This window comes from Betta splendens, chromosome 8 (genome assembly GCF_900634795.4).
Source record: "Betta splendens chromosome 8, fBetSpl5.4, whole genome shotgun sequence".
In the NCBI taxonomy this organism is placed as follows: domain Eukaryota; kingdom Metazoa; phylum Chordata; class Actinopteri; order Anabantiformes; family Osphronemidae; genus Betta; species Betta splendens.
The window spans coordinates 9306547-9323102 of NC_040888.2; the positions used below are offsets into that span (position 1 = coordinate 9306547).

The 16556-nt window shown below is 43.1% G+C and overlaps 2 protein-coding genes across 5 annotated transcripts; both read right to left on the minus strand.

Moving 5' to 3' along the window:
• Positions 1-140: 140 nt before the first annotated feature.
• On the minus strand, positions 141-8700 carry LOC114859968 (SWI/SNF-related matrix-associated actin-dependent regulator of chromatin subfamily E member 1-like). Of its 4 annotated transcripts, none has more exons than XM_029158132.2 (11): positions 8549-8700; positions 8071-8128; positions 7452-7495; positions 6021-6119; positions 4158-4250; positions 3618-3749; positions 2964-3135; positions 2569-2741; positions 2373-2474; positions 1980-2226; positions 141-1807 (listed from the first exon to the last, which is right to left on the minus strand). In XM_029158132.2, the coding sequence occupies exons 2-11, from the start codon at positions 8075-8077 to the stop codon at positions 1476-1478; spliced, it is 1401 nt and encodes a 466-aa protein (XP_029013965.1). In that variant the 5' UTR covers positions 8078-8128; positions 8549-8700; the 3' UTR covers positions 141-1475. The 4 variants fall into 4 exon arrangements, with proteins under 4 accessions (XP_029013965.1, XP_029013966.1, XP_029013967.1 ...); XM_029158133.2 differs by having other exon boundaries at positions 4170-4250; positions 8549-8699; XM_029158134.2 differs by lacking the exon at positions 6021-6119.
• A 436-nt stretch (positions 8701-9136) lies between these two features.
• ube2z (ubiquitin-conjugating enzyme E2Z) lies at positions 9137-15825 on the minus strand. Its single transcript, XM_029158137.3, has 7 exons — positions 14919-15825; positions 14531-14603; positions 14174-14361; positions 13676-13787; positions 12531-12643; positions 12306-12396; positions 9137-11641 (listed from the first exon to the last, which is right to left on the minus strand). Exons 1-7 carry the CDS (start codon positions 15374-15376, stop codon positions 11459-11461), a joined length of 1218 nt encoding a protein of 405 aa, XP_029013970.1. The 5' UTR covers positions 15377-15825; the 3' UTR covers positions 9137-11458.
• Positions 15826-16556: the final 731 nt, after the last annotated feature.

The window sequence follows — 16556 nt, forward strand, 5'->3', positions numbered from 1 at the left end:
CTAAGCAGAAGGTTGATCAGGTTGCTAACTTTCACTCATTTACTGGCAGCTACCTAAGTTTTCAGAAGTTACAGGTGGGATGAACTTATTCTAAATGTCCAAAGGAAATCATTAAGAAAATGTTCAGCAACACCCGCTGGTACAGACAGAGAAATCACCTTTATTTGATAGATCAGACAGTACAAAAGAAAGATGCAAAAAACAGAAGCATAGTCCTAAAAACGGGTTCAAGTAAGAAACAGTCCTTTAATGCCTAAGACTGAGGTTGGGTGAGGGGGGGGGAAGCGTCTGCTTCAGTTAAACGCATGCTGTGTCACAGGAAATGCACTCGTTAAAAAGAGCCTTGCGTCAAAGTAGCTCACGGACTAAAGGCTGAGTTCTACAGATGTGATTACAGGGAGCAGACATGGAGTCTTACACTACAATAATACAGGTCATTTCATCTACAGACTTAAAAAGCACCTTGGAGACGTGCTGTCACCTCGTGGTTTACATCTTAACGTCTTCTCAACACTGTTGCTCTGCCTCAACAACTACTAGCAGGATTATTGATTGGTATTAGTTTAACATGCAGAACATCAGTGCACAAGTAAATCAAAACGTGGCTTCCTCCAACCTTAAGTCCTTGGACACACGCCACCATGGCATTCGACTCGGAGAACAGCTTTAATATATAGGCTGAGGTTGATTATATTCATCTAAAACTTTGCTATAGGTCTAAAAACACATTAACAGTAGTAGTCAAACGTGTGGGGTGAGGAGAGGTATATGACACCTGTCGAATCCGTTGGTACAAACTCTACACAGTGGAAGTTTTGAGGTTTACATTTGACTTGTGTATGAAAACACAGGCCCAGTTCCCTGGTGTGTTAAGCCTGTGTTGTAGAAGGCTGAGTTCAGACTGACAGTCATCCTGCTGCACAGGAACGTCTCACAGTAGAACGGTGATGACATTTAGCTCCTGGTTTGAATGAATGAATTCATTTGATTATTTAAAGTCAGGGCAGAACTGTGTTTAGTCCCTTCCTCTAAGACCTGTGTGCTTGCTGTGTTCCACCTCATCTGACTTAAAACGCAGCAAGTGGCTCAACTCTAATCTGACAAAGCTTTGATACAGATCTGGGATAAAAGTTTGGCGTCAGTAGTGATGTTCTGAACGTGGACCGGACTGGGCCCAGCTGGATGTGTGAACCTGATAATGTGTCCTGTTTGAAGCTTGAACACCGTTCAGCCACAACGTAAAACACAGAAGTGGATCTGCAGTCATGCAATGACAGGGATGGGGCAGATTGGCTTGTTTCTGACAGCTGGAGCACAAACGCGACCGGGTTAAATGTTGGACTCTTTGGTGACACGTCCTCGCTCACATGCTGAGTGCAGTTGAAGGAAGCATACACAAACTATTCCCCATGACCACACTACAGATCACTGTGAAGGAGCAGCACAGGGTGGACGCCTACAGCTACTGTGTGTCATTACATGTCATACTGTGGACCGCCCTGGTTGGGGGCAAGCGGCTCTTCTAAGGCAGGTGGAAGTGGTGGTGCGTTCTGGTTGGAGTTAGACGGACTGGGATTGCCTTCCTGGACCACTGGGGGTTCTGGGGCTGCTGCTCCAGGGCCATCGGAGGGTGGGGGGGGCATGCTACTGTTGCTGCCCTCATCACTAGGGGCACTGCTGCTAGGAGTGCTGCTCTCCCTGGGGGGCTCAGGACTTGGGACTGCTTTGTCAGAGGCAGAAGAGGGGGGGTCAGATGAAGGAGGTGGCGCAGACTGGGGGTTGGAGGAGGGCTCTCCGGGGGCTTCATCTGGAAAGACATTAGGAGTCTGATCAAATACATGAAAGCATGACCTTAGCTTTGTCATTAGCAGCAACATTCTAAACGAGAATCACTGCACCTAGACTGGACAAAACCCAAAACACTGAATAACGCCGTATACAGTCCTGCTGTGAGGACTGGAGGAGTGAAGCTGAGGTACCTGTCTCCATTGGTGAGGGCTTGTCGTCCTCCTTGGTCCCTGAGGTGGGGCTGCCTGTGCCATTACCGGCGGCGCTGCTCTGTTCCGTTTTGTTTCCAGCAGCTTCCTGTTGCTGCTGCTGAGCCTTCTCCGCCTGCTCAGCTGCCTCGCGCTCTCTCTCCTCCGCCCGGCGCCGCGCAGCCTCTTCGGCGGCAGCCATCTCTGCTGCGAGCTTCTCCATGTCCACCTCCACCTTCTGACTGCACAGCTGGGACAGAGCAATGCCTTTAACATCCTCCCTATACTTAAGTGAAAACCTTAAGTAGAAAATATCTAGTAACTTTCTCCCTTCATTTCTTCCCATCACTACTACAGTGCTCACTACACTTTCAGCTGTCTGTAGGTGCAGCTTACCCGCTTCAACTCAGTATTGAACGAGTCTGTGGTCTCCAAGAAGCGCCTTTTCTTGTCCTGATGTCGATCTTCAATCTGCAGCAGTTCTGCCTCGAGTTTCCGCTGTAACACACAAACACAAGCTCCTGTCAGGTCTGCCTGTCGTCTATATACAGCACACGAGACATGGATACTCCCCCAGCGCTTGTGAACCCACCTGGTGCACCATCAGAGACTGAACCTGTCTTTTGAGGACCTGCATGCGAGCTGTGGTAACTACTGAACGCACATCAGGAACCACAATCTCACTGAGGATGTCGCTGATGAGCCGGTGGTTCCTCTGGAAGCGAGCGGCTGCTGTGTGCTTCACTGAGAAGCCATCATCGTAATCTGAACAGAGGAAAGAAAGGAGGATGGTCAAGAGCCATGCGCAAAGAAGGGACAATCAGTCCTATACTTCAATCTTAAAATGACATTTTCAACCATTTACATTAATGAGATAAAGTCTAATTTGTTGTTTCCTCTAGAAAAGGACCAATTCCCAGAATGACTTTGACTCTAATAATGTTCACAAATTTGGATTAATATAAAGGGTGAATGTGTAGAACCTACCGTCGGGGTCTTCAGCGGGCTGAATGCTCATGTACGGCTCTCCTTTATCCATACGACTCTGCCTCTGTCGGCTCTCCTCCTCCATAGCGGCCTCAGCCCGGTTCTTGGCGTTGACATAAGCCAGGTAGGCCGGGGAGTTGTGGTAGGCCTTTAGTGAGTCATTGTATTCAATCTACAAGGGGCAGAACAAACAGTGACATTTTTAAACATGCACCAAATGGTTTTTGGCAGTGATGGCTGATGTCTCTGAATTACTGACCTAACATGACTGGGCTGATAATTGAGAAACGCAAAAGGTTAATTTAACTGTTTTTAACCTATTTTCAACAGTCCCATCAGAGCCCAACAGCACTGACACCTATAAAACACAAACTTGTAATGTCTCCTGCTAAGTTATTTATAAGAGCTTGTAATATTAGACCAGAAAGGTCCCTGTTCCACAGCTAAGTTAGTTTTAATGCTGTTATGCTTAGCTTTAACCTTGTGTGGTCAATGTGCCAACATAGACGTGTGACTATCTACAGCAACATTAGGATCGATGCATCTTTGATTACTGAATCGTTTTAACGAACAAACGTCACACACACCAGGTGAACAGATGGAGACTAAGATGCACCGAATGTGCAGATGAAACCTGTTAATCTGGTGACTCACCTTCTCGGCCTCATACTCGTTCAGGTAGTCCTGCTTCTCCTCATCTGTCAGGTCCCTCCACATCCCTCCAATGATCTTCCCTATCTCCCACAGCTTCAGGTCTGGGTTGGAGGCCTTCACTTGGTCCCATACCTTGAATATACAAACACACACGCACGCACATATGGGATCATACGAAAAACAAAAACAAGCACTTACAGGGAAAGCCCAGTTACTTGAATTCCATTATTCAGGAAGTGAATGAGATAAAATTAAAACTGGACTTGGATTTCTGAAATACATTAATTTTTCACTAACACAGCCTTGAATGTTAAATAGTGCAAGCAAGGAGGGAAATAACCAAGCAAGGAAAACAAAAGCAGGAAGAGATCATGCATTTAACTGCTCCTGAGCAATGAAAACAGGAGTCTTCAATAGGTAGCCTGAGAGGTGGTGATGTAGGCGTCATGGCTTGGCTGTTTCCCACCCTCAAACCCCTGCAGCATTTCAGGGGATGGGAGGACAAGCAGTAAAAGCAGACACCGTGGATGGGTGTCTTACCTTCCTGCTTACCTTCCGGCTGTACCGCATGTAAGGCATCAGTGGCTTGTCTGGAGGTTTAGGAGGCTTTGGGACGGTAATGCCTGAGGAGTTCTGTGGACAGAAGTGGGAAGAGAAGGGGACAAAATGTGAATGAGAGGACAGAAACATGTGAATGAAGTGACAAAAGGTTCACACAGAGCAACATACAACAGTGATCTGATGACTGTGAGGATCATGTAAAGGTCAACTCAAACATGGAGGTACACTTAAATGGCCCTGAAGTTTACAGCTGGAAAAAGCACATTCATATGTAGGTTTGGGCTGAAGTAAAAAAGGCTCAGCGCTACTCGTCCTCGGCTGCAGCAAATGTGTAGAAGCCACTCAGGAGAATGGGCCAATGGTTAAAAGCACATTTCTGGATAATAAACATTAGGAAAACACCTATACCATCCACAACTTTATACACTGGAGGTGAACAGGTAAAAGTACTGTCAGTTTCAAATGATCATTCAGGGGTGACTGTGCTACAGTCAAGGCCAATGTGGCCCAAAGTCTGCAATTAAAGCTCAATCAGACCTGCTTAGATGTAACTACACGTCTTACACAATGAGAGAGTGATTTAACGTTTCTGTTCATTATTTTACCAGATCCTCACTAGGTTTTTATATGTTAAGACTGACTTATGTTGATGGGAATGAAGGTCTCTTGATCACTGTTTAGGTGCATTTTATAGTAACCTACTATGTCATTGGACACAAGTTTCCATTTAAACTAACAGAAACTAGCAGGTAAATCAAAAGATTGTTGATGGGCGACTCAGAGTGGAGTCATCAGTAGGTTTGGAGACTAAACGGGATGAGGAAGCAGTGGCATTAATGTGACCTGCACATCTAGCTCCACAATGGAATGCCTGGCTCAGGAAACCACCACAGGCCAGTTAGCTGCTGTACTGAACCTCTAACACAGCACAGAACAGATGCTTTGTGACGTCTTGCACTCTCCAAACTCATGTGTGATAAACTAGCTGTAGTAGCAGCTCACAGACCACTTCAGTAGAGTAGGAAAAGCTGTGACTCACCTATACACAGAAAACTGGGGTCTAACTCTCTGTGGTAAAAAGGCTGGATCCTCTCAAACCATACATTACCATCACTTAGTAAAGACAAATGTGACAGTGGGCATTTAAAATATTCAAGTGTTCTGTTATGTGATGGTGACTTGGGGGAAGGAGATGGGCATCATTATCTGATTTATCATTACTACTGTGCATCTTTTCTACGTGAACATCTAAAACATTCTCCCACAGGGTCACACAGCTCCACTGAACATCACTTAGCTCAGAAAGAAAAGAACAATGTTTGTTGTATTTCTTTTAGTCTTCAGATTTTTCACTGCCATTTTTAAATTGTTTTTGAATTGAAACAATGAATCCATAACACTAGGATACCTAGGATTGATGGGCAGGACCTAAATTTAAAAGAATATTAGTAGTAGTAACAGTAACTAGTTCCAGTCATGGAATAAAACGTTTCTTGTGATCTCCAGGAAAGATTTCTCAAACTGATGCAGCACTCCAAAAGCCATGCCTTAACCTCACCTAACTGACAATCTCATTCTTTTTAATTACATTAAAATGTTAAGACATTGGTGTCATTCTAAATAATTTTTTACAGTTTATAAGCTTCACTGATTATTTCATCATCTCCCAAAGCTATACATTAGTCAGCAACTCGTCACTGTGAGCTACTTCCTGTCAGTGTTAGTTTATTAATATTACAAAAACACCATTTTACATTTTCACTCCTATAGGAGACCGTATGAGCCCATGACACTGCTTCCTCCCCCATTTTCTGTTTTTCCCAGTCTCTATCGATTCATTACCCTGCTGGAGCCTCCGGAGCTCCCTCCCAGCCGGAGGTTGTTGTACGCCAGATGGCTGTAAGGGTTGTAGCCCACAAACCCTGGGGTGGAAGGCATTTGCTGATGGAAGACAAATGAGACAAAACACGAATGAGATATGGTTCACAAACAAGAGGAGGAAGAGGGATAAACATAAATAAGTGAAAAGGAGGGATACGTGAAAAAATATATAGTTGTCTTTACTTGTTTGCGTTCATGAAATCATCATGCAAGCTACATTCAGAATGAGTGCACAAGTGAATGTTACACCAGAACCTACGAATGTTCCTATAAAACACTGCATCATTCACAATGTTGTGCACTGTTACTGAACATAAGCAATGAAATGTAGCCAAGCTAGAATGTAACTAACTCCAGTGTGTTGTAACAGCAGAGATGCAGTGTAATGGCCAAGCTGACTACAGGTGAGTCCCAATAAATCAGAATGTCATCAGTACTTTAATTTGTAGTTCAATTCAAGTGAAGTAAAAACCTCAACCTTCAATCTCATTAAATTAGAATATTACAGATTAGATTATAACATGAAGACTATAAGTACACGCATAAAAAGGACTGTCAATTCAGAATGTGCAGTCATGTTTCCAGTACTTGGTCATGGCTCCTTTTGCATGAATTACTGCATGTATGCGGCGGCAGGGAGGCGATCATCCTGTGGAACTGCGGAGGTGTCATAGCAGCCTTCAGTTTATCTACGCTCTTGGGTCTAGTGCGTCATCATCCTCTTACCAATACCCATAGAATCTCCAAGACATTTAAGTGAGGGACATTAGTCCAATCAAGCACTGGGGCCACATGGCTATTAAACCAGGTATCAGTAGAGATGGAGAATAAATTAGCTTCTCAGGTTATCAGCAGACGACGCGTGCTCTAAAACTTTCTGGTAGAGGCTGATCTGAGTAGCAGTCTGGAAAGTGTTCCCCCAGTGTAGGCTCCTGAACCACACAGACAGCTTAAAAGAATCGCTGTGACACCATGAGACTACAACATTCAACTTCTTATTATATTCAAATTCTGAGTTAGTAAACATTTTCATTTGCTGTAAACCATAATTATCAGAAATAAAAGAAATGATGGTTGGAATAGATTCCTTTGTACAATGAACCTATGAGAGTCACTGTAGACAACAAATAGGTATATAGGTTTTTGATAATATTCTGAGTTACAGAAATTCACCTATATGTCTGCATCTGACCTAAAATTTGTGGTGGGGTGACAGGAAAAAGCAGGAGTGACAGTGATTATGGAGAGTTGATCACGATTTGTGGCAACCTCCACGTGTCAGAGAAAAAGTAACCAAGAGAATAAGAATGGAAGAAAGATGGAAATAATAAGCAAGAAGGTGCAGAGAGCTACCAATGACGTTCGACCTGTAAATGAGTCCTGGACACTTACTGTTGTTGGGGCAGGGGGAGGGGGAGGGGCGTAAGACGGCCGTTCTGTCCAAGAGGGAACAAAGAAGAACAGTTGAACAGAACAGAATGCAAACCTGTGTAAAATTCTATACAATCTTTAACAAAAAAAATTGACGGGGCTCTACTTTCAGAAGTTGTAATCTGTGCAGCAGCTTCACTGTTTACAACCGCATTTATATCTGAAGTGTAGTGTCATTTTAATGTACAAACATAGTTATAGTGGTAAATAAACTCTGCTCAAATGTACTTTACGTACATTTTATGTACATTTTTGCATTAAATATGGAGGTAATGATGAGAACAAAAATCACAAGGTTATAGAACCATTCAATCTCCATTTAGTCACTTATTTGTATCGAAATGCTATGCAATACAAGGTAATAACACATCTGCAGACACTGTGATTTGAATCCCCGATCACTATTGATCGTTCCTTAAGACAACTGAACATTATCTCTCTACAACACTAATTACTTGTGATTGTTATAGTTCCTTTGACCAAAAATCACCACGGTTGTGACTTGAAAAACAAAATAACTCAGTGTGAGTTACATCACCGCTGGAGAAACAGTTATGAATAAAATATAGAATAAGCTTACTTGACATCGTGGCTGCAGACTGAGTCAGAGGACGCAGGCTACATGCGTAACGCTCCACCTGGGTGAGAAAAAGTGGTTAAAAAATACCACTTAAAAAGTGAAGCAGATACAATGACAACAATGGCGGACAGGCCTGTTAGCAGCATCTGCTAGCATCAACACAGCTCGACCGTTAATTGACCAACACTGAGGCTGTTCGTCACGCGCATTCACGAAGCGCACAGCTGCTCACTCTTCAACTGTGTAGTTTAACTCCTGGATGTTTATCTAAAGCGTAATGTTGAAGCTAACGATTAGCTAACGGACAATACCAGCTCCCGCTTCTGCGCACATGGAGTCAGTTATTAGCCGCACACAACGTCACTTTCTACCGAAACTCAGACAGGCAAACCACACGAAACATTTTTGTTACAACGTTGCAAAACGGTTGCAATGGATAAATTTCAGTTTGCTGAACTGAGGATCATCGTAAACTCACTCTCTTAGTCGCCCTTTGTTCCTGGTCCCTCAATCAAGCCGCTTGTTCCGTCTTCCCGTACAGACAAACCGGAAGTGATGCATGTGAAGTGCAAAAACCGTGTTTTCAAAATAAAAGCTAAATACCCTGAAATTAAATAGTAGTATACGTGTCAGAGCACAGTTAACTGAGTATTGAAAATGAATCTTTTATAAATAAACTTATTTATGACAAACACTTTACACATCTGTGGCATTGTGCTGGCAAAAAGATGCCTATTTTAAAGTGACCAGCCCAAGGCACTTGTGCAAAAACGACTGTCTAATCAGTATCTAGATGTGCTACTATAGAGGTGGATGGATTATCTTGGTTTATTAACAGATTTAAATAAATTTGTGAACAGTATTTGAAAGGAATAGATCTTGTGTGCACATAGAAAAAGTCTTTGCGTTCAGCTCATGATAACAGGGGGTAAGAACATGTAGGATAGAACAGAAACCCTCCTACAGCAGATTTTCTATACCTGAATGGCAAATCACACTTAGGATCAAGTGTCAAAAACACCAACTACATTTAGTGGGAGATCACCTCCATGAAACAACAATTAGACAGACTGAACAACACTTTATTCTGTACTTTTCTTTAACCTCTGTACAATAGAAACATGGTTGTGACCTGGAAACGAAGAATTCCATCAGTAATCCAGGGTTTACAGAGTCACAGAACAACTCTGCTTAGAGCAGACCAAAACACAGCACGGGCACGCAGGAATATGATCTCTTTGCTTTCACTTAAAAAGACGTCTGTTGCACTTAACATTTTGGCAACCACATATATTCAGCTAGGAAGTGCTTCTCATGTAACTGCGCAATAACACAACTGAAATAAAAAGGAATGCCCTAGAATATGAACATCGTTAGTTTCTTCTTCAACCCCGATAGTTAGTCAGGGTTTGACAGAACTAGTCTCTTATCAGCGTGGCTGTAGAGAGCAAAAGGCAGGCACTGGAGGACATGGAAGGCAGAAAGGATACTCACCATGCTGAGAGCCTGACTTCTGTGGACAAACAAGTGACTTTAGAAAAGACAACATCCTCATATTTGTCTTATAATTTTAAACTTATCTTAACATAAGTTTTTTTTCTAGACATTTTCTCTATTTTCAGATTGAGCATCCCCACAAACTACTGTTACTCTCAGACAAGTATTTCTTTTGGCCGGTCTTCAGGCCAAGCCAACAGGTTTCTGGATGGGATTCACTTGACTTTAGTCATCAGAGGTGAGATCCCACTGAAATATTTCACAAACTGAACTACTGCTTTGAGTTATGTACTTGGTTTGGTTTGCCACCTTGCATTAAGTGAGCACACAGTAGCACACATTGTTCTGGAGACCCTCTGTTTGTGGTCAGGCTGATGCTATGAGCATTTTACTCAACACATGCTCTTATATAACTGTAGAGCAACAAAGCTCTGTCCACAAGGTGGAGATAAAGAACATTCATAGATTACATACAGCAAATAAAGATGTCTCGAGAGAAATGTGAACTACTACTTATTGCATGGACAGGGAGAAAAAAAGAACAGCTGAACAGTTGCCTTCAGCTTTCTCACTGTTTCATGCTTTTGTGCCACAGGTGGAAATATTCACTCTGCAGCTTGGGTTGGTGTTGCATAAAGACCTTTTTAGTGACACGAGGTGCGAATGGAGTCGGCAGAGGTCACAGGATAAAACTGCTCTATTGATCTGTTGAAGCCCCTAAACGTCTGGAACTAAGTATTGAAGCTTTCTGTCCTTATATTTTGGTGCAATCCACCTCTTTACTGCGTACTGCCCTCCGGTCAGGCCCTGTTGCAAACGTTTCTCTGTTAGTTCCCCTCTGAGCCCAGGTAGATATAGCAACAGCACGCAACGGTTTAATTTGGATCTTAACTGAATAAAGACAAAAATCATCAGGAACAGCGAGTTTCAGAAACAAGAGTTTCCAATAATGTCCCCTACAAGTTGCAAAGTGTCGTGTGTTTAGCACGACTGGTCAAAAAAGTACAGTATTTGAATCTCTGTGTGGGTTCCTTACTTGGTAAAGCATTGCTCAGATAAACACCTGTGAGCTGCACTAGCTAAGCAGAATGTTTTGTGTAATTGTCAGGAAATTTAAATTGGTGAGCTGCTGATGGTTGTACGTGGCCAGTTGTGGAAGCAGCTACGATCCAGTCTGAAAGAGGTGTGGTTGTAGTTTCGTCCTGACCTGAGCCCAAAATCAGTATCTTCAAACGTCTACTGCATAAAGTTTATCTTTGATTCCTCTTCTGTTTAATTGAAAAACAATGCCACCTGAAAGCAGGAACAGCTTGTTCTGATGAGCACCTTAGCCGTTGTCATTGATCAGCCCAACATACTGCAAGTCCCTTCAGCTAGTCTAAAACATGCCTTCACTATAAAGCGAGGGTCAAAGCGTGGGCTTGTCCTCTGCCATTACGGTTTCTCTTTAGGAACAGGAGGAAAAAACAGAGAGGATGTTTGTTTGGATTTCAGAATCACACTGGAACAACTTCTTGTTGGAATATTGGCGTGTAACATCTCACAAGCAACACTGCTTGGTTAACCTCAGGCATCCGGGGATCCATTCTGAGGAATCGATCAAAAAAAGCTAAATAAGCGCTGGTTAGCTGCACAGGAGCAGCGATACTTCACTCCAGGCCAGATTCGCCAACACTTGACCAGCGAATGGTTCCTCAACTCTACTACTGCTTCTCTCACTGTAACATTTGCCCGAGAAGCTTGATTTTAGGTCCGGTTCATAGAATCACTAAAGCCTTAAACATAGATGCATATTCTTTTTGTGATTTTGTTCCTCCACCGCAAACATAACAAAAAAAGGTCTCCCTTTGTCTTTTATTCATGGCGTTAGGGACCAGGTCTGTCGAGGGAGTCAGGGCTGGGAGCTGCCTTGGCTGTCGGGGTCCGTCCCTGAGGAGCTGGTGTCTGAATCAGAATCGTCATCATTGTGATCATCCTCCACCACGCTTTTCTCCCGTATTCGCCGGTGCGTGGCGCCGAGGCGAGCCAACAGGCCCTGGTAGTCAAACCGGCCACGCTTCTCACCAAATGGATCCTGGGTAGAGAAGACATGCATAGGATGACATCTGTCCATGAACAGCAACATGTGCACTGCTAGACTTTAATTATCTGATGTTTAGTATTAAAGTATCCTCCTGTTGCCTCGTTAGACTGTCTAGTTAATGAAAGGTAAAACCATTGTTTACTGCTTAAACTACAGCTTTACTTCCTAACATTACACCAGTATAGTGATGTACAATGTGCCATGAGTCGTAGGCATTGCATTAGGTCCAGGCTAGTCTCCATTAGATTAGCATTAGCAACTCACTTAATCCAATTAATGCTTAATTTAGCGTGTTATTCCCCAAATCAGAAATCATCTCAAAAGGATTTTTGTATTTCCTCACTTCTGTAATGTGGCCTGAAATCTTCCAAGACTCTACATAGTCAGCAGATAAATATGGCTTCTGAACGTATTAAGAAGCTATACGGCAGGAGATATAAATTAAAGACATCAAAAAACACTTAAAGCAGAAATAACAGTATACATAAAATTCTAATTCCTGAACTGTTAATGCCACAATGTGCCAGTGTCCACTGTGCCATTAATACCAAGCCTGACTGTGTATTAGGAAGATGTATCATTAGTCCTATTCTCACAGTGCCTCATCTGCAAACAGAAGAATTATCCTCAATGTTAGAGAAGAACTGATAGTCACCTGCATGTTCTGTCCTTGTAGGTGCAGTCTGTCTCTGCAGACTCCCTCATAGAAATCATAATATTCCATGAAGGACTTTTCCATCACACTCCTTAAAATACACAAGCACACACCAATCAGATGATAATCAGAAAGAGGAGAGGGGGGAAAGAAGACAAAGAGAGAGAGGCTGGAGGAGAGGAAAAAACATGCAGAACAGTGGGGTTAGGGAAATATGAGTCTCACCACAGAGCTTCTGGACAGGAAACTTTGCCTTCAAGCATGTCACACACTGCCACTCTCATGGTTTCATGGCGAATACACTCATTGTAGTTCTTGCTGTCTCCTGGGTGTCGTTCCTGAGACACAAAGAGCAGAGGAAGTTAAACGTGGATTCATAGCCACCAGCCAACACGGTGATGATGAGGCATTAGGAACTGCTTGGCTCTCCTTGTATCAACTTACAGAAAGGAGCTTCAGACTGTTCAATCTGATTCATACAGAGTCATCGCTGTGATTTAAGACACAAATAAATATGCCATGTCTGGATAACTTATCCAAGTCGAGCCACGTTTCAATTCATTGGCAGAATACACTCACATGTCAGGGATATACTTCACAAACTGAACATCTGAGGCAAACATTTCTCAGAAGACTAATTAGGTCCAATCTGATTTCAATGCTGCATGTGAGTAGTAAATCCTTTACTAATACATTTTGTACCTTACATTAATCAAGCAGTGCATATAAATATTACTTGTATTAAATCAATAAAACTGTAATTAACTCACGTTTAAATCTTCTAAATTTATGAACATTTAGTGGCAAACATAGGCAAAGGCCTCAAGGCCTGACCTTTATTAGTAGAGTCTTGACCTCATTTTCCTAATTCTCCTCTCAGTGCTAGTTTGTCTTACGAGCCTGGTGCCCTGCACTGCTTTTTTCTTTATTTCCGTCACTTCTATCCACATTTTGGCTCGTGTCAGTCCAGAACACAAATATTTAAAATTGCAAACATTATTATACTTACATGCTAATTCTACAGTATATGATTAAATAGTTTTACACCATTACTCTGTAGTCAACAGTGTATCCTTCTGTCTGAGATGATTTATTAGTAAATTACTTAAAAAAGAAATAAATATTCCAAGCTGAACCTAAACACTGTTAGTGGGAAGTTACTGTAATGATTGTCATTATTTTGTAATAATTGTCTTATATGCTTGTTTGTGGACAGACACACGGGTTAATTGTGCATGTGTGCGTGTTTTACTTTACTTTGTACTTTAGAGAGTAGGGTGACACTGACAAATAACAGTGACGTTGTGTGTATTATCTGCTCAAGTACTAAAGTTGTAATATTTTCACTGCCAATACAATTTACCGAATACCTGTTCAAATCCAGGTTCATTGTGATAAGGGTTCTCTGTCATCAGAGACTGGATGGAGATGAGGACAGAGGAGATGCTCTGGGCTGGGCTCCATGCTGGGCCTGTCCATGTCCTACAAACAGAGACCCTCACAGGTCAACACTGACTGACCAAGACAACGCTTCCCACCACAAACCTTTCCAAATACACACCAAATATTAAACCATAAATTCTCACTACGTTACATGATTTGGTGAAAACAGATGGTAAACAAATGATAAAGAAAAAAGCAAAGATTAATGTTTTTATTAGGCTAGACAATGAACGTAATCAGTCCATGTTGGACGAGTCTCCACTAGTAGAACATTACTTCTGCTTAGAAAAATGACAAAACCAGTGTTTTTGTTAAATATAATATATAACATTAAGATCAGTTCCAACCATTCTCCAAACCATTATGTAAACATCTTCTCGCTTGAGCTTTTCACCCTCACATTAAGGGAGTGGAGCCTGACTTACCCCAGGATGCTGAGACAGACCTTGCCATTGCGGTAGAAGTTGGGGTTGAAGCGAACGGTATTGTGTCCCGTGGTGATGAGCTTGACTCTGGGTGGGTGGATGGGGTAGTCAGGGGGGCAGCGGAACAAGAACAGAAAGAAGCCGCCCTCGTATGGTGTGTCGAAGGGCCCTGTGATCAGAGCGTGGATCTGGAAGGCGCAAAGAAAAAACAATTAGCCACAATAGAGACACGCAGAGAGGTTTTTGACAGGGATCAATGTTGAGGGAAATACTTTTTCTACTATACTATTACACTTAAGACAGACCTATTGTCATCAGTGACAGTGTTTCATTGTTAGAGAAGGATGGAAATGTTACCTTGGTCATATCTTGAGGATCAGGGACAACAAACATCCCCGGTGGGGGTTCTTTGTAGATGGACATGATATCTCTGCAAAGACAGAAAAGGAGGCGCGGATGAGACAGATTCATGTACAGTGAAACCACAGTGGAATGAGATTAACTAGTGGTGACAAGCTACTAAAGTAACTGGTAAACAAGCTGTGTAATATGAAAATGTATCTGACACCTGAGCAGAGTAAAAAGACTAACATAAGCCTGACAAGAACCTTGTGTCTCCTGTTTCGAATTACTGTTAAATCGAAAGTGAAAGCGTCACATATTGTACTGAGCGTTCAGACACCAGGTCACATAAAAACGCACACAACCTCAACATTTCAAAACGTTTTTTTGTCGGCACTGTTACCGTTTTATCCTCAGGATGCACTGCTGCGAAGCCTTCTCGTTGTCCCAGTCCGTGCTGAGGGTCGGGTCCCAGGACGTGGCGTGGATCTGGGACAGGAGACTGGCTCCGGCCACCCCGCCGACCCCCAGCCCGATGCCGGGCAGAGGCGAGGAGGCGTGCACGGTGGGAGACACGGCCACGACCGGCGGCGAGGACCCGGGCGTGAACGTGTTCCCGAAGGCGACCGGCGTAGCGGCCACGGCGGACATGGGCGCCACCACAGCGGTTAGGCCACTCTGCGCGACCGCGGCGACAGGCGGGGACGCGGGGTTGGGGCCGGGGTGAGCCCCGCTGACAGCCGAATACCCGCCCGGCAGCGAGTTGGCCAAAGTCGGCATCAACGGCGCTCCGCCGCCCGGGCCGGTGACGCCTAAGCCGAGGGCACCGCCGCTGGACTCGTCTCCAAAGCTGTCCGCCATGGCGTGGACGCTAGCGGGCTAGAAGGGGCGGCGGGTGGGAGCTAACGCGCAATGCTAACTGTTCGCTGGAGTGACAGTGGACCGCGAAGTAACTTCGGCTGGTTTCTCTCCCCGGTGGGATCAGAGAGCAGGAGAACGGGGCGGAGACGAAGCCAAAGGCGAGGCCGCAAAACGAAACATTTCCTCCGACGACATGGTTGCTGCGCACTGTTAGCTTAACTCCGTTTACCCACGGCCTTCCAAAAGTGGCCAGTTGTCATTTGAACGAGCGCCTGCTTCAGCCTGTGGTCGATCGTACACTCAGAATGTTATCGGTTAAAAGCAGTCTTCTTGTATCTAATATTTTAGTTTTACACCGAGCACATCTCCACTCGCCCAGGACCTCAACGCAACTTCAGGGTCTGATTTCTCCCCAACTACGCTGTTATTGTTACAGACGGAACATCCGCAATAAACTTTCAAAGTAAAGTTGCAATAATAAAAAAGGCAGGTAATTGAAATAGTGTGGTACAGTGTAATGCAGAAATGTAATTTATTAATTATCGGGCACATCAAAAATTGAAAATATAATAATTTTTTGTATGCTTTAGAAAGTCCACTTGGTTTTTACAGAGTGAAAGCTGCTTTGGATCGTCCTGTGCCATACAATAATAATGTTCATATTTAGGCATATTTAAATAGTTTATTGATTTCCCCTTTCACTGGTTAGCGCAGAGTAAAATGTATAAAATATGGCTACAAGACGTGTTAGTCTATAGTTCATCCTGTAAATGTAAAATCATTCCTGCTGTGGTCACAAACATTCAAAGGGAACAAATAACCATTTTACCAGATATCAATATTATAGTTTTAATTGTCTTGTAACATAAAAGGGAAGATAATCAGTCCTTTATTTTATCACTATTTTACACTAATGTCAAGGCATTTTAGTGACCGTTGTTTCTTGTTAAATTATTGTGTCTGTGTACTTGTTTTTTTTTTTTTTTGTTCTGTCCAGCAGTTAAGCAAGCAGCATATATTACGCTGAATGCCATATTGTGATGGACAGCTTTGCTTTAACAAGAAGAGTATATATAGAATATATATACTCTTCCTGATTTATGGTTTATTTAATGGTTTATTTAGCTAATCCAAAATGTGTGTGATGTTGCTGTGTTGGTGGACAGGTTAGGTTTCTGCT